The sequence below is a fragment of the Myotis yumanensis genome, unplaced genomic scaffold (assembly GCF_028538775.1).
Source record: "Myotis yumanensis isolate MYYU_CA2020_CCGP unplaced genomic scaffold, mMyoYum1.0.hap1 SCAF_7, whole genome shotgun sequence".
NCBI classification, from domain to species: Eukaryota; Metazoa; Chordata; class Mammalia; order Chiroptera; family Vespertilionidae; genus Myotis; species Myotis yumanensis.
Window position 1 is genome coordinate 56,140,013 of NW_027223758.1, and position 21,186 is coordinate 56,161,198.

General features: G+C 41.6%; 1 protein-coding gene and 1 long non-coding RNA gene across 3 annotated transcripts in view; one reads left to right on the forward strand and one right to left on the reverse strand.

Moving 5' to 3' along the window:
- The window catches only part of THOC1 (THO complex subunit 1), a 31,376-nt gene extending 17,464 nt beyond the window's left edge, over positions 1-13,912 (reverse strand). The window contains exons 1-9 of the mRNA XM_070420538.1: positions 13,840-13,912; positions 11,341-11,414; positions 11,188-11,248; positions 9,932-9,998; positions 4,634-4,752; positions 4,159-4,207; positions 3,666-3,761; positions 2,865-2,947; positions 461-534 (exon numbers count right to left, since the gene is read on the reverse strand). Coding sequence (XP_070276639.1) covers positions 461-534; positions 2,865-2,947; positions 3,666-3,761; positions 4,159-4,207; positions 4,634-4,752; positions 9,932-9,998; positions 11,188-11,248; positions 11,341-11,414; positions 13,840-13,893 — 677 coding nt within the window. The 5' untranslated portion in view covers positions 13,894-13,912. The remainder of the gene's footprint in view (positions 1-460; positions 535-2,864; positions 2,948-3,665; positions 3,762-4,158; positions 4,208-4,633; positions 4,753-9,931; positions 9,999-11,187; positions 11,249-11,340; positions 11,415-13,839) is intronic.
- The window catches only part of LOC139013987 (uncharacterized), a 57,215-nt gene continuing 49,560 nt past the window's right edge, over positions 13,532-21,186 (forward strand). The window contains exon 1 of one of the 2 annotated variants that reach the window (XR_011472177.1): positions 13,532-13,682. This is a non-coding gene — a long non-coding RNA (uncharacterized lncRNA). Of the gene's footprint in view, positions 13,683-13,998; positions 14,052-21,186 lie in introns of those variants that run through there. The other variant, XR_011472176.1, reaches the window with a different exon arrangement.

The following is a 21,186-nucleotide window of genomic DNA, read 5'->3' on the forward strand; positions in this document are numbered from 1 at the left end:
AAAATAAATTATCTGGAGGGAAAGCATAGGGTTATAGAGGATGAAATAAGAGACAGTGACAGAAGGGGAGCAGAAGGGAGGAGGAGAGAGAAAGGAACTTTCTTATCTCTCCTATTTCATTAAATAATCAGGCTCAATATCCACAGGTATTGAGTCCACAAAGCTGAATGGAGGGAGAAGGGGAAGAGGACCTAGGTTGCTTATGCTTGGTCTTTTAAATGTTATGAACATGTATAAAATAGGCTGTGTAAACAATGAACCGTCTGCACACACAATTTAGAAACTATTGGATACAGCCCAGTAGTAATTGGAATTTATAGTTTTAAGTAATTTACATGAAAGTTACAAATAAATCTACAAGCATGATTTCCTTCATCTTTGTCTACATTCTCTCTCTAGAACTCGGTAAGTCATTAAGGTATTAACTTTGTAAATCAAGAAATCTGGACTAAAAACTCACCAAGTTGTTGGAGCTTCATCATCACCCATTTCACCTTCTTCTACATCCATTCCTTCTTCTCTATCTTCAGCGTGCTAAGTTAAAACAAAACAAAACAGTACAGCCTGTTGTGAAGCAGTTGTCAGGCAGAAGGTAAATACTGGAATGTCATTCACACAATGCTAGAAAATCATTAGTAGAAAAGTCTAGTCATAGTAACTATCTAGACCTATAGTTAATCTTTAAGGCAATGTGAATTTTATGCAACAGGGATCTGAGAACTCAAGACCAGTATGACAATGATATAGGATAGCTATGAAAACAACGTGAAGTTTTAAACCACTATTTCTCCAAACATAGTCAGTAGAGTCTCTCTGGGAATAAAGAATGTATGGCAAAATACCTTTTGGAAATATATACAACAACCTTTTAGAGAATTGAGAAAACCATTAGTATATTAAGGATTCTAAGAACTGTAGTAAATAAAGTGAACTTAAGTAGTTTTTAATTTCCAACTTCAATTTGACTATGGAAATCCTCCCTAATTCCTACACAGAACACTTATTAATCTGGGAACACGACAGGATATGCTGTGTGTCCAGCTCTATATTGAAAATTCAAAATAAGTTCACATGGAATAGTCCAAGAAGTACCTAAAAGATATATAAAGGTGAAGGACAAGATTTGAAAAAACCTTAAGCAAAGCCAACATCACTTCCAAACTGATAATGGTTTTATACTTTAAGTAATAAATTACATAAAGTAGTCATTAATCTACAGTGAGATATTAGTTTTATCTAATTAATAATTTTTAAAACTTTTAACTGGCTTCTAAATGAAGAGGAGGTGCTGAATGACCAGGAATTTCCCAACTCTGGACTGTCTTCTGGATATATCATAATCTTAAAAAATCAGTGGGCAAACAATGGATTATTTAACAAATGGTTCTGAGATAACTGGCTTATTATTTGGAAAAAAAATAAAATAACTCAATTTATTTTAAGCTCTAGTATGTCTTCTGGGTTAAAAGGAAGCAACAAAACCTTAAATGCACCAGAAGAAAACAAAGGGGTTGAATCTTATGGAGGAGAAGCTTTAAGCATGACACAAGGCCAGAAATAATAAAACAAAGACCAACAAATGTTAATATTATAACCAAATAAAAAAGTTCTATACAGCAAAGACTCCATAAAGTTACAAGTAAAAGTATAAACTGAGAAAAATTCTATCAACATATGGTAGGCAATGAATTAATATTCTATATAAAATATTCTATATAATGAGTTTTTACACATCAGTAAGAAAAAGACATTTCACAGTAAATTGGGCAAATGGCAAAAATAGGCAATTCTCTTCCTCAAGGCTTCAAACCAGCACAGAAGTAAATTCCAATCAACAAACAGTAAGTTCCTCGATTTTATTTTATTTTATTTATTTATTTTTTTTCGCTTAAAGTATTACAAAGGGTATTACATAAGTGTCCTTTTTTCCCCCCCGCCCTTGACAAGCCCCTGCCCTCCCTTACCCCCCAGTGTCTTATGTCCATTAGTTATGGTTATATGGGTGCATACAAGTCCTTCGGTTGATCTCTTACTCCCCTCCCTCCTGTCCCCCAACCCTCCCTGGCCTTCCCACTGCAGTCCGACAATCAGTTTGAATTCCTCGATTTTATTAACCAAGGAAATAAGTTAAAATAAAGACGACTTACTTTTTAAGTACACAACAATTAAGCAAAGATTTTTAAAAGTTGGTAATTCCCAGGATTGCTGTGAGGTTGTGCGAAAATGGGCAGGCATTCTCTATGTGCCACTGGTGATAGTATCAATGATTAAACCCTCTTTGAGTAAGTAACTGGGCAACATCCATCAAAATCTGATATATGTATTATTTAGACATAGCAATTTCACTTATTAAACTTCATCTTACAGATACACCTGTATAATATAGCAATATTTTTCACTATAATGCTGTTAACAATTTTTCACTTTTAGACATTATCTAAATGCCACTGTCAAGATTGTTATACATCAAAAGATTTATCAAAAGCCATGAACACTGATATACATATAAACATACTGATGCAAAAATGCATCCATTTTTTTTACTACTTGAAAAGAAGAAAGTGAATTTCAGAACAGTATGTAGTGTGTGACTTCATTTTTGGAATAAAACTACATTTATACAAAAAGTCTTACGAGGTTAGCCAGAGAATGTTAAGAGTGGTTATCTTTTGGGCCTAGGATTATGGGGTAGCTATACTATTTTAAATATTTCTATTTTGTTTGCATTTTTAACAGATAATACATATTATTCCTATAAATTGGAAATAAAGGTTTTTAAATTTTTGATGACTTAGAAGACCCATTCATAAGTTACTTCAATAACAAACATAAACATGTTCTGTTAGATTTCATATCAGCCTCACCTTCTGACCCAAGGTGCTTTCCTGCTCATTGGTATTGAAAACAGTGACATTTTCCAGATTAAACTGACTCTGCAAATTAAGACCTATTAAAAAAAAAAAAAAGATTTCACAGCAAATCCACCGAACACCTAAACTTTTAAGAATGTAAGTTTGTCATATAACTAAAACATATACAAGAATAAATCCATAATTAAGAAAAAGCTCAAGTTTAAAACAACACCACACTTGTATGTTCAAATTATTTTAAAATTCATTTCTTAAAGATGCCTTTAGAGCACACAGAATTCTATATACAATATAGTTGATCCTTATTATTCATGAATATTTAAAAACAATTTTATATAATGCATTATGTAACAATTTATAATTTTGCTGAATCATAGATAAAAAATTGTATTAATCAAAAAGTGAGAGTGTATAACAATATTTATGGGAAATATATTGTAGTTAATGAGCCAGGTTTCTCACTCTCAGAGAAAGAAGTTATACATAAGCAGGACTACTGGTGGCAGATAAACTCAGAATATTAGTATAATCTCATGGTTTTTGCTGTGGGTTATTGAAAAATATATATACAGAGAGAGAGACAGTGTGATTCTGTGATTATAAGAAATATATCTGGTTTTCATCCTCAGTTCCTGGCTCACAGCTCTCAAATTGCTTGGAATTTCCTAAGTGATAAGAGCAACAATGGTGTCTCTTGTTATGTTAGAATCATTTCTTGTTATCACGACAGATTCTAATCCATTAAAAACTGGAAAAGACTTTCCTACAAAGCATGTTTAATGTAAAAAAGCTTACCAGATTTCTCAGATAAAGGGAAAAGCCTGGCCAAAAAGAGTTGAATTCGTCCACAGAAAACTGTGTTCTGGGATTTTGATAATCTTCTTAAGAGATCTAATAATATATGGAAATAAAGGTTACTCAGAAGAGATCATTCTTCTTTAACATTCATACCCAAGTTTTTAATCAGTTTGTTAAGAGTATTTTCCTAAAGCAGCAGTTGTCAAGATGGGGGTAGAAACTGTCACAAAAATGCAACAATTAGAAATAAAAACAATTAGAAATAAAATAAGTTTAACATGGGCAAGATAAGCTTTACCTTTTTTTTTTCAATACACAACAGAAACAATTTAATTTAAAGTCATTGATCAGTTTTAATAAATCAGATTTATTTAAAAATGAAGATGCTAGTCTATTTAATAAATTTTATTACTTGTGGTTAATTGAACCACCTGCTTTTCTGGCCATATTTACATATTAAAAAACAATCATTTACCACTGAATTACCTACCATTGCACATACGTAGTAAATAATTTTTCCCAGCAGAATAGAATGTATTCTGAAATTAAGACAGAAATAATTACTATAGTTCAGAAGTTGCTGCACATCCTTCAATAAGTCACAGGAAGTAAAATATTAAAGAATACTAACATGCACTGAGAATCTACTATGCCACTTTTGCTTTTTCTAGGCAAATAACGTTTTCAATGAAATAAAAATACTTTCTTATATAAAACATGATACCAAAACAGTTTTAAACATGTGAAAGCATACATTTTCAAGTTGTTATTACTAAGTACTTCAACTTTTTCTCCATAAATGACTCTTACTTGCCTCTCCCAAGAGAGCAGAATACATAATTCTTTCATAGGAACAAACTTTTTAGCAATTAGCAGTATTAGAAATACAAGCAATAAAATCTACCCTCACAATTCTGGATCAATAGAAAGATAATGTTAGTAGAAAAAGAATCTAAGGCACTTACTGATTTCCAAGTAGCAACATTTTTTTCCACAAAAGTGAATATTGTGTCACATTGATCCAAAGGGAGACAATCCAAAACATCTCCCAACAATACAAAAGGTGTAGACGCGGTGCAAATACCTTTATGCCAAATTGAAGGGAAAAAAGTTTAAAATACTGTTGAATAAAATGGCACATGAAAATCACTCTGAAGAATATCTTAAAGGTACACTTTGTCAATCCTAAAAAGTCTTTAACAGACAAGAAATGAGAGGAACCTAAAAGTTCCCAAACAGGACATACTTAAGTTTTGGTATGTGCACTCAGTAATGATGATGATAAGACGTCTAGAGCATTTACTGTATGTCAGGCACATTAACACATTTAACCCTATTAGGTAGATATTATTCTCTCCAGTTTACAGAATGGTAAAACTGAGATACAGAGAAGTTAAATAACTTGCCCAAGATCATAGAGCCAGTAAGTGGTAGAGCTGGGATATGAACCCAGGAAGTCTGGCTTCATAGTCTGTTTTCTTCACCACTAAGGTATTCAAAAGAATATAATGCAGCCAATTAAAAATGGTGGTTATGGTCACTATAACCTGGAATAATTAAGTGAAAAAGGCAGGATTCAAAACTGTATGTATACTATAGTTACAACAATAAAAATTTTAAAAGACTAGCAAAACTAAAACCACATACCAAAATGAATGGTAGTTTTTAATGTAGAGGAATTGTGACTAGTATTTTTACTTTTTCTCATTTCTAACTGTTCTGCAATGTTGCTAAAGTGTCTTTGAGACTTGAAAAGATTATTTTTAAAAAGATAAGGTTTGATATTGATTTCAATTATTATTGAACATTTAAAACAATAGTATGTATTGTTTTAGGGGACAGAACAGTAAAGTTGTTTATTTCTAAATTCAACATTGTTAAAGTAAAGCAATAAATTATTTTAAGAAAAGGTCATTTAGTCTAGCTAAAAATACTTTTATCTCTCTGCTATTTCTGTCTTCTATTTTAAGGTAATATAATTACTAACACTTGTTAAATGTTTAAGAGAGTAGCCACCTAAGCATGGCATGTAAAATAAATAAAAATAAAAATGGATAAAATAAATATTACTGTAAGCCCAACACAATGCATTAATATAGTATATTCAGAAAAAGAAGGCAGTATTTCCAGCTCTGCTGTGCACTGGTAAGATCACACCTGGAATGTGACGTGAGGGATACTGCCTAGAGTCAGTGGGTGGCGTAAGGCAGCCGATTTCAACTCAATACAGGGGAAATCTGATAATCAAAACTACCTAACAGAAATAAAATACTTAGCTCCATCAATGAGTGTAGAGACTGAATGATCACCTGCCAGGGATGTTATAGAGCAGTGGTTCTCAACCTTGGCTGCACATTAGAATCACCTGGAAATCTCTTTAAAATCCTAATTTCTGGGCCTCATCCTCTGGAAATTCTGTTTCTTTGTTATGGGGTGGGGCCACAACATTAGTAACAAAGAAACAGAATTTCCGGAGGATCAGGCCCAGAAATCAGGATTTTAAAAAGATTCCCAGGTGATCCTAATGTGCAGCCAAGGTTGAGAACCACTGTTATAGAGGGAAGGTAGGAAGCCAGAGATGAGACTGGACTAGATGACCTCTCAAGTCCCTTAACACTTAGATTCTGTAATACTATATGTATGCCTTGTACATCCAAGAGATTTGAAGGGCATACTCCCTGCCCTTAATTGCAGTGTAGTTTGGCATAACTTAACTCACATTTGATAATTATAGAACTTAAGATTCCTGTAAGATTCTGATTCAGTAAAACTCAATTTAAAATAAAGATCTCTGGTTATTCTGATGAGGTGGGTTATATACATGATCCCCCAGAACTTTCACAACCTATGTCCCAGCCTCTACATGGGCCTCTTTGTTTCACTTTAACCTTGGCCACAGATAGATACCCTCTTTTTAGTTCCTAAACAACTTGCTATGTTCATACTTCCATGATTTTGTTTACAATGTCTTTTCTGACTAAATAGTCCTCCTCCTACCATGTGGTAAATTCTTACTTAATCTTTCAAAATACAGTGGGGCCTTGACTTACGAGTTTAATTAGTTCCGTGACGGAGCTCGTAAATCAAATTACTCGTATGTCAAATCAATTGTGAACGAGTGAGATACGTGATGCTGGGCTGATGTTGTGGCATTCACTGTGACATTCGCTGTGCAACTAGCGGTGGGGTATCTGAAGCTGGCTCGTAACCCGAATTTTAGCTCGCAACTCAAAGCAAAAAATCGGCCGAGAGATGGCAGGTATCTCGAAAAACTCGTTAGTCGGGACACTCGTAAGTCAAGGCCCCACTGTATAGAGTATACAGTGTATCTAAGCCAGTGGTTCTCAACCTTCCTAATGCTGCGACCCTTTAATACAGTTCCTCATGTTGTGGTGACCCCCAACCATAAAATTATTTTCGTTGCTACTTCATAACTGTAATTTTGCTACTGTTATGAATCGTAATGTAAATATCTGATATACAGGATGTATTTTCATTGTTACAAATTAAAAAATAATTAGAGCATAGTGATTAATCACAAAAACAATATGTAATTATATATGTTTTCTGATGGTCTTAGGCGACCCCTGTGAAGGGTCTCGACCCACAGGTTGAGAACTGCTGATCTAAACGAAAACAACAAAAACCCTTATACCTTTGAGCAGCCCACCTCATCTGTTTCTGAAGTACACTGGACATAAATTATAACACTTATTATATCCTGTTAATCTTATGTGTCCTATGAGTTTTCAAAGGGTAGGCAATTTTGTATATATTAATAAAAGTGTCTGACACTGACCAGAAACTCAATAAATATTTGCTGAGTTGAATTTAATAAACTATGGACAATTTGAAAATGTGTCACATACATAAACAATACTATATTCTCTTTCAAGGAGGAATTTTCCCCATCAAACTAAAATTAAAAAAGCATTTATTTATAGTTTAACTAAAGTCATAAGTCCTCACCTTTCTCAAATAAAGTAAAAGTTCTAAATATAGACTTTGTACAACTTCCAGTGTTAAAAACGTTGCTAGTCTACAAGAGTACCATATCAATGTACTCAATGAACTAAGCAGATGCTGCTAACTGAGAGGAGCTAGGCAAGGAACACTCCATTTTAGAACTCACTAAAGTATGCTGAATGAATAAGTGAATAAATAAGCATTTTATGTAAAAGTTTAATATGAAAAGTCAGAATTTAAGAATTATGCTGAGTTCACAAAATAGCTTGCCACTACACTAGGTCACTTTTACCATGTATATTCCAGTTTTTGTAGGAATAAATATCAAAATAATAATGTGACTAATGCTTTATACATTAAAAGGCATTTCACATAAATTACCTAAATTAAAGAAAAATTTTAACCAGATCAGTTAAAGAGTGCCAATCAACTATTTTTTCATTGATTCTTTCTGTAAATATTTAACGAGCTCCTATGTATTAGGCACTGTATACTTACTAAGCCTTTTTAAAAAAATCTCCTGAGCCGAAACCGGTTTGGCTCGGTGGATAGAGCGTCGGCCTGCGGACTGAAGGGTCCCGGGTTCGGTTCCGGTCTAGGGCATGTACCTTGGTTGCGGGCGCATCACCAGTAGGGGGTGTGCAGGAGGCAGCTGATCGATGTTTCTCTCTCATCAATGTTTCTGACTCTCTATCTCTCTCCCTTCCTCTCTATAAAAAATCAATAAAATATATTAAAAAAAAAAAAAATCTCCTGAAACTACCTCCCCTGCCACTGTCCCATTTTGAGTCCCCTATCTAGTTTTCCCTGCCAGCAGTCTCTCCCAACCCAACTCTTCGTCCATAGCTCCTCTTTAGCCTGGTATACAAAGCACTTCACAGAAGACAGTAACTTATGCTTCCTGTGTCTCTCCTTACCGTGTTCCTCATCCTCTCACTCCCCTGCTGCAGTTCTTCAGCCATGCTGAAGTGGGCCCTTACATATAACTATCCCATCTGTTTCTGCCTGACAAATTCATCATTCCTCACTTCCCAGCTCTCATGCGACAGCTCCCTTTCTAAGACCTTCCTGATTCCTTTAGACACTGAAGTTTCGAGTATTTCAACCAGATTTCATTCCTACTTCAACCGCAGTAATTACACCACAGTAAGACATTTACCCTGTTTCCTCCATTAGCTACAAGGCTCCTTGCAGTCAGAGAATGTTTTATTCACCACTGAATCTCCAAGTCCTAGCTTAGTACCAGGCACATAGTAGATGCTCAGAAAATACCGTATTTTTCCATATATAAGACGCCCCCTAGGTTTTCCAATCCAAAATTAAGAAATCAGTATTTTAAACATTTTGCTGGTTTTCCTCTTAGGGCCTTCTCCTTTTTTGGCATCCTAAGGAGTTGCTCTTCCTGTTTTCTCTACTGTCTGATCATACACTCAGTGGGAGGCAGTCCAAATTGTCTCTCTGTAGCTCTATTGCCATGCTCTTTTGCACAGCTGATTACATTTAGTTTGAATTTTTCAGAGCAAGACAACTGCTTATAGGTATATATCTTTTTATTTTTTGACATCTTTATGGGCTCAGAACTCGGTCCCTGTTGCATCTGTCTTCACTCCACCTCCAATTACGGCATCAGCTGATGTCGGTAACAATAAGGCTCATGATTGGAGGAAGCCTGTTTGACAAGGTATGGGCAGCTATATACCCCTCCTCGGCTGACTTCCATGTATGACGCCCCTCGATTTTCAGTTTAACGATTTTAGAAAAAAATAGCATCTTATACACGGAAAAATACAGTATTTAACGAGTGAATGAAACAACTGGAGAACAAAGAAAGTACTAAAATGTGTGCTACATACTAGAGATGAAAAATAAAGGTGAGCTACTTTCATTGGTTTAACTTCTTGGTAAAGGTGGTAAGCGGAATTTGAAAAATGAACAGTATCAGATAGATGGAGAGGTAGGGATGAATATGTTTGTTTTTAACCCTCACTAGAGGATATGTTTACTGATTTTAGAGAGAGAGAGGAAGAAAGGAAGGGAGAGAGGGAGGGAAGGAGAAACAGACAGAGACAGACATCAATGTGAGAGAAATATGGATCGGTTGCCTTCCGTATGCCCCTGAGCTACTGGGGATCAAAGCTGCAACCTAGGTACGTGCTCTGACCGGGAATCAAACCTGAAACCTTTTGGCATATGGGATGATGCTCCAACCAACTGAACAACCTGGCCAGGGCTGAGAATAAGTTTTAAATAAAGCATATCGTGTCCCAGATTACTTAAAAAATAAAACCCATACTTACCTTCAGTTACTCCCCCAATAGCAAGAGAAATAATAGCTAAAACATTTTCACACGATGAGTGATTTATCTACCAACAGAGGAGAAAACAATTTAATTTAGGAGCCAGAGTTCAGACTAATTTGCTAACAATAAAAACATACCCTGACATTAAACTGATTATCACAAATATGGGATACAGCTATTTCTTATAGAAGATAAAATTATTTTTCAGATGAAAATACAAAAAATGGGTAGTAACAGAATTACTAATCTAGAAGTATATTAAGTAAATAATAAATAGGCAATTCACTTAAAATCCAATGGTCTTACAAAAATGGTTTCATTAGCATGATTAAGCCTGTAAGCTAATCAAGCACAGAAGTGCTGATGCCATAACTCAATCAAAGGCAAAGGCAGAGCCAGAGGAATGAATTGTACTGGTATATCAATATGTCTGAGGGAAGGTTTTAATAGAAGGGAAGCAGTACCTAGGTTTGATAACATCATAAAATCCAGCATTTATTGTGTGTTCATTAACTGTCATTTTACACAACAACTTTGAAAGAATGTCATTTGCTTTCATACAAAGAAACTGAGGCCCAGAAAAGCAAAGTAAGGTGCCTGGTGCCTCACAAAAGGTAAATGAGTAGGTCTAAAGAAGAGGAAAGAGTGAATTGTGATGCAGAAAAGGACACTATTATTGCCACAAGAAAAAGATCTACCTTCTTGGGACCTAACCTTCACTTAACCAAGAATAAACTTTTTTTTATTATTCACTAATGTAAAATAAATTCAGATTTTTCATATTTAGAGTAAATTTATCAACCGAAGTTAAACAAGCGCTAGTTATTCTTTTATGTTGATGAGAAGGATGACATAAGAAAATGAGAGCATGGAACCCCAGTTCCCATGCTGAACATCCTTGGACTGGACTTCTTGTGCAACGACAAAATGTGTCACACTGTCCATACAGCAAAATGAGAGACCTAACTTCAAATCCCAGTTCTTGCTCAGGGAGACCTAGTATCAACTTCTCCCATACTATTCACCTGGAGAAGGCTCTCTTCATCTATTAAACCAAACCCTTATACTGCACCTGTGCTGCCAAAAGCCTTAATTATTACATTACTCCTATACTATTATCAAGGCAGCTTTCACAAAGTAGCAAGCTCACTCTAGAAAAAGCAATCATATTTAAATATTCATTCTAAGAATAAAAGCAAATTTTAAATGACCTAATTAATTTGCCAGCAAAATCTTAATAAAGTTATACTTACAATTTCTTCTTCTAGAACACCTCTGAAAGCTTGGTCAAGGGTACATTTTTTTTCATTTTCACTATTAAAAACAAAATATACTTGCATTTTTAAAACAGCTCAGGGTAAGTATAAAGATTTAGGCAATGTATTTTAGGGATATCAATGCCTTACCTTCCAGGTAACTGGCTGAAGGTATTCAACAATGACTTGATATTTTTGTTGTTCAGAGCTTCTCTGGTAGACTTCTAGAAAAATAAAAATAGCAAATAATTGAAAAGATTTTTGCTTATTTACTGAAAAACATGTCATTCATTAGTAATATGTCTAACTAAAAAATGTTTGTAACTGGGAAAAATTACCTATCAGTCATTCTATCAGTAATTCTTATTCAAATGCCACTTCTGATAGACTCTCATTACTTTAAACCTGGCAAGATCTTTCTAGATTGATTTTCTCATTCCAGTTTTTCCTTCCTATCATCTCTTTAAATACTACATTCATGAGAATATTATATTTATTTTAAAATATATTTTATTGATTTTTTACAGGGAGGGAGAGGGATAGAGAGTTAGAAACATCAATCGGCTGCCTCCTGCACACCCCCTACTGGGGATGTGCCCCAATCAAGGTACATGCCCTTGACCAGAATCGACCCTGGGACCCTTCAGTCCGCAGGCTCTATCCACTGAGCCAAACCGGCTAGGGCTATTGTTTATTTTTAAAGTTTCCAATGGCTCCTTATTTACAGATTCTGGTTTTGAAGTTTTATCTCTCCTCTCAAGGTCCTATGATATCCCATTTAATCTATCCAGTCTTACTTCCTACTCCTCCTAACACAAGTCTCTACTAAGGTCTAGCCATTTCCCCCCATAATTTTCTATCAAGTGCACTCTAGTGTATTCATGCATTCATGTTGTTTTTCTCACCTGTCCAAGCAAATTCTATCCATTCTTCAGGACCCATCTCAAGTCCTGTCATCTCTAGGGAGCTTACTCAGCAGTCTCTCACTACGGTAAACACTGAATACATACCTGCTGATTGATTGTCTTAAAGTAGTCATAATTTAAAGACAAAAATATTGCCAAGTCATTCCTTCTGTGAAAATTCACATACACTTAAAAAGTCATCGTATTAACCTCACAGGAATTAGATTTATACTGGAAATGTCCATTCCTGACTCTGCCAAGATCAGGCTGTCATCTTGGTCAAATCCCTTAATGCTTCATTTTCCTCACCAGTTAAATACGAGGGTTGTTCTATCAGTGGTTCTCAACCTTGGCTGCACATTAGAATCACCTGGGAATCTTTTTAAAATCCGGATTTCTGGGCCTGATCCTCCGGAAATTCTGTTTCTTTGTTACTAATGTTGTGGCCCCACCCCATAACAAAGAAACAGAATTTCCGGAGGATGAGGCCCAGAAATCGGGATTTTAAAAAGATTCCCAGCTGATTCTAATGTGCAGCCAAGGTTGAGAACCACTGCTGTAGGTGATTCCACCACACACGGAGGCTGAAGAAGCACTATCCTAGAGACGATCTCCAATTCAGTGGTCCTTTCCAGGGCTACTGTGATGATCTTGGATATTCCTAACAATTAGTCTTAGCAGAATTTCAAAGCACCACAGATTAGAGCAAAATGCACAGAAAGAAAATATTCCTGATGACATAAACAAGATCTACTCTGGTAAAAAGAAACAAACCCCATACCAGATGGTAAAGAAGCAATAATAACCTGCACGCAAGAAAAATTCTTACTACAAAAAAAAATCAATTTCCTTCCATAGAATGTTCATTCTGGCATCACTGTAAGTACACAGGCATTGTTAAATCCCTAAGTAGTTAAATCATGCCTTGAAACACTGGCGCAAACGCTAAGGACAAATTCAGTCAAACAGGATTCTTCATGCTGGGGATGTATGAACAACATAAAAAGAGTAGGACTGGGTTTGAAACCAGGAAAAAAACCACCACTTTAGTAAATCACTTCACTTTTGGGGGTGGGGGGCGGATGAGGGAGGTTTGTCTGAGTTTCTACCTCATCTACGAGGGATCGTAAAAGTTAGTCTAATGAACAGTGTTAAGAGTTACGTAAGCTCACATAAGCTGTTTCTCAAACGCGAAAAGGACTCTTCCCCAACGTGTGAGAACAAGATGACCTCTGGCCACGCTTCCTTTCCCACGGAAACTCTCTCCATCCCTCCCAGGGGAGGGGGATGCGGAGGGTTACAGGTGCGGAGGGTTACAGGTGCTGAGTCAGCGGCCGGGACCACCTGGCAGCGAGGAGGCGGGGCGGGAGCCAGCCTTTGGGTTAAAGCCGCTGCGGGCCTCCCCTCCCAGCAGCATCCCTGCCAGTTCCGGAGACACAGGTCCGGCTCAGCGCGCGCCGCGGAGGAGCTGGACCGTGCGGGTCTCCGTCCGCGGAGGAGCCCTTCCCGCTGGGCGCCCGGAACCCGGGGTCCTGGGTCCGGCCGGCGGGGTGGCCGAAGCGGGCAGCAAAGGTGCAGAAGAGGCAGGTAAGGCGCGTCCCCCCCGTCCCAGCCCCCGACGGGGTCGAAAGCCTACGCTGCGGCGTACCCCCCTTCACCCCGGGGTAAAATCCCAATAATCTCAGGGAGAGGAGGGCAAAGTGCAGCGCCGGGCCCAGCTCCCACCCGCCTGCCGCCCGCTCACCGTAAACCGCGTCCGCGCTTCGGGTAAACTGAAGAGCGGCGGCGTCGGAGACATCTTCTCGGCTGCGCGTGCCCGCCACCGCGCTGCGGCGCAGGCCGATGACGTCGGGGCGGGAGCAGCGAGACGGCCGGCTCCGCGTGCGGCTAGAGCGGCCCGCAGGCCGAGGGGCGGGGCGGCTGGCGACTGGGAGCGTCCGTGGTGACGGAGTTCAGGTGGGCGCTGGGAGACGGAGGCAGCCGCTCCAGGCCAAGTCCGGGTTCGGGGGTAGCCCTTGGGGTGACGGCGTGTGGGCGGCCGCGCCCTGTCAGCTCCGCGCAGCCGGGCGGGGAACGGGCCGCGGCGCGCACCGGGGCGGCTTTTCGGGTTTGGGGAGGCCCGGCTGGTTACGGCTCCGTGGGCCGCGCAGGGAGGTCCCGCTGCCGGAGAACGCGAGGCCGGCGGGGGATCCGGGAAAGCTCCGGGGGAAGTAGGGGCCGCGGCCGCAGTCATCGCCGCGGAAGGAGGCGTCTCAGTCCGGACTTACGCATCGGCCGGCCGTGGAGTTAGGTCACGGGCAGCTGTAGCTCATCAGCAGCTCACTCTCCCGTGATCATGGAAATATCGTCTGTGTCGCGGGGCTCTTGAGAAGCGCTAGTAAAATAATGCAAGTGTGGCTTGCATAGCGGTGTAGGGATTCAGGCAGGATTCTGTGCTGCAGGAGAATGGGTGGCGCTGCCTGCAGGGTAGAGGCGCCTCTTGCAAAGCCCTGTCCCCTGTTCCCTCCCTTGTCTCCTCTCCCTGGAGAGGCTTGGCCAAGGAGAAGCCAAGTAGCAGTAACTTTCTGAGTTGGGATTACGCCGTGGGAGATAAATTTTGTATTGACCCAAATGCGAAGAAATTTCTGCCAGTTCTTATTCCCCTAAAAGAAGAAAGTTAGGTGTGCTTCACCTAAGCTTCATTGGCCTCTAACGGGAATACAGGAAGCCAACGAAAAGGTAACTTTGCAGAGTGTTGCCTGTAAGTGGGAATTGTGAAAAGTGACGGCTACCTGGAGCATTGCAGTCTTTTTTTTTTTTTTTTAGAATCAACAAAATCATTCAGGTTTAATTGTATAACAAATCTCAAAATTGGCAAAATAAACTGGTATTAACTGATTTACTAGGTAGCTGTTGTAAGGGAATTATTGTGGGGCGCAGCTACAGTGTTTTGGACAGGTTCAAGCCTCGGACTGAGGAGAGGGCACAGTCCTTTTATTGCCACGTGCAAGTCGCAGCCAAAGCCTTCCCAGCACAATTATAGCCAAGAGCTATAGCTGTAAGCTTGAACCTATGGTCCGAACACGTGGCCCCACGTGTCTGAGTGATATGGGCTTGATAGAGTTCAGGTGCATGTAATTGAGTAGGATCGAAACTCACGAGACTGTTGTAAACATCTTGACCATGCCCTTACTTTCCCTCGTGGCATCAGCTATAAAATAAAGACACGGCTTGTGGGTGTCGCCACTGTCTCCTCATCAGAGAAGCAGCATCCCACCGAGACCCAGCTTTCATTCTCTTGTTTGTCTTTTCTCCATCCTTCACCGCCCCCTCTCAGGGTCACTGAACCTGGCTGAGCTGGCATGGCACATAGGGCGTCCTGGGGCTGAGTATGCCATGGCCGTGCCGGCTCACCACAAATTATATTACAGGTGATCATTAACTATCTAGCGCACAACTACGACCTGATAGAGAAAAACAATTGTTGTGTTTTTGGTTTGTTTTTTTTTTACAAAAATCCAAGCATAAGAAGAGCTGGAGTTTATTGACTTACCCATCAAAGCCCAGTCACTTAGAATTCTATTACTCAGCACACATTTGTTGGGTACGTTGTACACCATGGACAGTGTTCATGGAAAGAAGAATAGATGATACATGAACAAAATAATAAAGCTTAATTCCTGTTTGTTTGTTTTTTACTCTTTTTAAAAAAATATATTTTATTGATTTTTTACAGAGAGGAAGGGAGAGGGATAGAGAGTTAGAAACATCGATGAAAGAGAAACATCGGTCAGCTGCCTCCAGCACACTCCCTACTGGGGGTGTGCCCGAAGCCAAGGTACATGCCCTCGACCGGAATCAAACCTGGGACCCTTGAGTCCATAGGCTGACGCTCTATCCACTGAGCCAAACCGGTTAGGGCTTAATTCCTGTTTTGAGGAGCTCTTAGTTTGGTTGACATAAAAGAAACAATTATAGTATGTATACAATTTCTTTCACAAGTAACTTAGATAATAGCTGCTGTAAGAGGTCAAAGGAGAGAGAAATCGCTACCCTGTGAGGTGGTCAAGGAGCCTTCTTGGAGAAGATAGCATAAGAGCTGGACCCAGAAGAATCCCAACAGACATAGGTAGTGGGAAAGGGTGAATGGGAAAGACATTCCCAAGGGAGAGAATGGAATGAGCAGAGGTGTGGAAGGGAGAAAGCATAGTGAAAGATAGCTGTTTAACATTGGGTTCCAGACGGAAAGAAGGCTGAACAGTCAAGTTGGAACCACACTGTATTAATGTTCTCTCTTCCCCTTACTGGTTTCTTTTGAGACCACCTTCAGTCATTTGCTCACAAATTCTCACCTCAAGATTTGTTTCTGGAGATCCTGATTGTGTTAGTTGGGTATACCAAGAAGCAGACATCAACACAGGATTAGATGTGCAAGAGGTTTGTTTTGGAGGGAGCCGGGGCAGGCAGGGAGAACTTGTAGACCACAATGCAGCTGACCCCTCTGAAAGGAAAGAGGGTTGGGTAGGAAACTTGCCTGAAACGCAGCTCCAAGGAAGGTTTGACTTTGCCACTGGGGAGTCCTCTGCAGTTTGCCAGAATGGGTCTGCTACTCTGTCTTGCGCAGTCATTGACTAGAAGCAGCCTTAGAAAGCCTGGCCTCTGCAAATGTGATGGATCCAGAGGACAGTAGCTGGGCTGCTGTTGTCATGCCCACAGCAGAAGATCTGAGGGAGCTTTTTCATGGCCACCACACTGTCCTAGGGTATTCTTATTTATTTTCAGAAAGTACTTTCTTGGTTTAATCCTAGCTAATAAAAGAATAATATGCAAATTAACTGCCACTCCATCACTCTGCGACAAAGATGGCGGCGCCCATAGTGGCCGGGGCAGGATGCTGGCGGTGTCACCCTGGCAACGTGAGTCCAGCAGGCAAGTGCACCCGCAGGCAGCACCCAGCAGGGCCCGCTTGGCCGTTGCTGCGGCGACCCGCGAGCAGGCAAGTGTGGCCCACAGGCAGCACCCAGCAGGGCCCACTTGGCCGTCGCTGTGGCGACCCATGAGCAAGCAAGCGCGGCCCACAGGCAGCACCCAGCAGGGCCTGCTTGGCCGTCGCTGTGGTGTGGACCAGGCAGGCCCCACAGAGAGCAGAGAACCATGGGGAATGGGCCCAAGCTGTCAATAGGACATCCTCTGAGGACTCCCAGATTGGAGAGGGTGCAGGTCGGGCTGAGGGATGCCCCCACCCCAGTGCACGAATTTCGTGCACCGGGCCTCTAGTGTATATATAATCTGGCACTGTGAATAAAACAGTAGTGCTATTATGCTCATGCACCTTTTATTCTGTGGGAGAGCAGATTTTTTTTTAAAGTAAATAAAAACATAAATTTTACTATATGATAACTGCCATGGTGGAAGTAATAGCTAACATCTATTGAATGCTTGAATGTGTACTTGAATTCTATGTGCTTTACAAATATGAACTCATTTAATCCTCCCAGCAACCTTATGAGGTAGGTACTTTTTATTCCCAGATTACAGAAGAATCTGAGGTGAACAGTGCTTACTTAACTTAGCCCTAAGGTCATTCAAAATCAAAGGAATGAGAAACTAAGGTAGAGAATGCTTTAGGCAGTATTTATTTTTTTCAATTACAGTTGACATTCAACACCATATTAGTTTCAGGTGTACGCAGTTACATAATTTATGAAGTGATCCTCCCAACAAGCATAGTACTCACCTGGCACCATACATAGTTATTACAACACTATTGACTATATTCCCTGTGCTGTGTTTTACATCCCTGTGATGTTAAAAAAAAAAATCAAACCTGCCAATTTTTACTTCTTAATCCCTCCACCTTTTTCACCCAGTCCCTTAATCCCCCTCTCACCCAGTATGTTCTCTGCAATCCATGAGTTTCTCTCTGCCAGAAAAGACCTCTCTGAGGAAGTGCTATTTAAGTTAAAACTTAAAGAATAGAAAGGGAATTAATTGTACATTTGTGAGGGTGGGGCTTGGGAGGGGAAGGCAAGAAAGAACATTCCAGGTAGAAGGAACAGCATGTGCAATGACGTGTTAGGGAGGAGAGCAAGATGGAGAGCAGTGGAAAAAAGGAAAGAGCCAGATTCTTCAGGAGCATGTACCTCTCTGGAGTTGTAGTCTCTTCTACTGCACACTACAGTCTTCTGGAATCTGGTGGGACACAAAGTTTGTTTTTAAGTTTTCTACATTTTGCATAAAGTGTTTCAGAGGAGAGTCATTTGCTTTCATTGGTCAACTTGCTTTCACTCTGGAGCATCTGATTTCCTTCATGTGACTGGTGATATTTCATTATGTGTTTATGTTTATAAGTGAAGGTTAAGGCTGTTCATTCCGCTCACATATTTCCCACTCCTTACTTGCCATTCCCACCCCCTGCCACCCCATTCTTGTAATAGACAAAGCAATTGGATTATGACCAGACCTGGCCAGCACTAAGTCTCTAAAATGTTCTGCAGCTGGAAAATGTGGCTGCTGGACTCACCAGGGGTCAGCTCCTGCATTAAGCATCTGCCCCCTGTCATGCACAGAGCAGGGCCCATCAGGGGGGTTGGAGCGCTGCCCCCTGTCACAGAGCAGGGCCGATCAGAGGGTTGGGGAGCTCCCCCCTGTGACGCACAGAGCAGGGCCGATCAGGGGGTTGGGGAGCTCCCCCCTGTCACACACAGAGTAGGGCTGATAGGGGAGTTGGGGCACCGCCCCCTGTCACACACAGAGCAGGGCGGATCAGGGGGTTGGGGCACCGCCCTCTATCACCCACAGAGCAGGGCCGATCAGGGGGTTGGGGAGCTCCCCCCTGTCACACACAGAGCAGGGCGGATCAGGGGGTTGGGGCACCGCCCTCTATCACCCACAGAGCAGGGCCGATCAGGGGGTTGGGGCGCCGCCACTGTCACACTCAGGGCAGGGCCGATGGGGAGGTTATGGCTCTACCCCATCACACACAGAGCAGGGCCTGGGGGGGGGGGGGTGTGGGGGTTGGGGCGCCTTCCCCTGTCACGAACAGAGCAGGGCGGATAGGGAGGTTGTGGCCCCGCCCCCTGTCACACAGAGCCGCAGGGCGATCAGGGGGTTTGGGCACTGCCCCCTGTCACGCTGATCCCGGTGCCGGGAGGCCTCACGTCTCCGCTGATCCCGGTGCTGGGGGGCATATTACCCTTATACTATATAGCATAGAGGCCTGGTGCACAGGTGGGGGCCGGCTGGTTTGCCCTGAAGGGTGTCCTGGATTAGGGTGGGCGTCCCCACTGGGGTGCCTGGCCAGCCTGGATGAGGGGATGATGGCTGTTTGCATCTGGTCACACCCCCTTCAGGGTGGGGGTCCCCACTGGGGTGCCTGGCCAGTCTGGGTGAGGGGCTGAGGGCTGTTTTCAGGCTGGTGGGTGACTGAAGCTCCCAACTGCTCCTTTTTCTTTTTTTCTTTTTTATTCTGGGCCAGCTTTAGCTCTGAGGCTTGGCTCCAGCTCTTAGGCCTCAGCTGCTGAAAGCAGGTATCTGGTTTGTTTGGGTTCTATAATTGAGACACTGTTTCAACTCCAGCTCTGAGATCCCGGCTGGCTGAATGCAGGTTTCTGGGGTTTTGTTTAGCTTCTATATTTGTAACAATGTTTCAAACTGCAAGCTCAGAGGCCGGCAGCGGCAGGCGGGGAACGTTGAAGTCCTCCGTCACTGAAGCAAGCAAGCATTCTGTTAGCTTCAAGCTGCCTGGCTGCCGGCCGCCATCTTAGCTGGCATTTAATTTGCATATTGCCCTGATTAGCCAATGGGAAGGGTAGCGGAGTGACACCAATTTGCATGTTCCTCTTTTATTAGTGTAGACTAGAGGCTCGGTGCACGAAATTCATGCGGGGTGGGGGGGTCCCTCAGCTTGGCCTGCACCTTCTCCAATCCAGGACCCCTTGGGGGATGTTCAACTGCCTCTCGCAATCCGGGACCGCTGGCTCCTAACCACTTGCCTGCCTGTCTGAATCGCCCCTAACCACCTCTGCCTGCCTGCCTGATTGCCCCTAACTGCTCCCCTACCAGCCTGATCGCCCCTAACTGCCCCCCTGCTGGCCTGATCTCCCCTAACCACCTCTGCCTCACCCCGCACCCGGGACCCGGGCTTCCCTCCCTCTGGCCGGCTGCAGGCACCCAGGACCTGGGCCAGCTGCAGCCACAGGGGACCATGGGCGGGCGGCTTCACCCAGGCTGCAGCCACTGGTGCCCGGGACTGCAGGGTGGGCAGCTTGTCCCTCTCCCGGGCCACAGGTGCAGCTGCTGGCATCTGGGACCATGGGGCGTGCAGCTTGTCCTTCAGGCCAGAGGCGTAGGCACAGCTGCTGGCACCCGGGACCGTGGGGCGGGTGGCTTGTCTCTCTCCCAGGCTGCAGCCTGGCTGGTCCTCATTCCTCTCTCACGGCTCATTTGTGCATGGCTAGTCCCTATTACTCTCTCCCCAGTGTTGAGTGTCTGAGTCATTATGGCATGATGGCATGATGGCACGAGGGTGTGACAACCATTTGCATATTAACTCTTTATTATATAGGATTATATAGATAATACTATATTGTGTACTTGAAATATGTTAATAAAGAAGGCCCTTAGGTGTTCTCATAACAAAGTAACTGTATGAGGTGATATGTTATTAGTTTGATTGTGATAATGATTTCAAAATGTATATATCAAAACAGCACATCATACACCTTAAATATATATAATTTTTGTCAATTATACCTCAACACTGGAAAAAAGATTTAAATTTGCCCTGCCAGATATAAACTTATAACAATAGCAATTAAGATCCTATAGTTATGGTTTGGGGAAAGATAGACTAATGAAGGAGAATAGGGAGCCCCCAAAGCTTCCCACTATGTAGAAACTTTATATTTTATTGTATCACATAAGACATTGTGACTCACAGTCAGTAGGAAATGGGAGAGTGTATAATCATCCTGGGACAATTGGTTGTCCTCGGTATGGCAAAAAAATAAAATAAAAAAATAATAGATCTTTCATGTCAAAAATTTCCAGGATTAAAGACATAGTATGAAATGAAAAACTAAATTATTTAGATTATTTCTTAATTACTTTA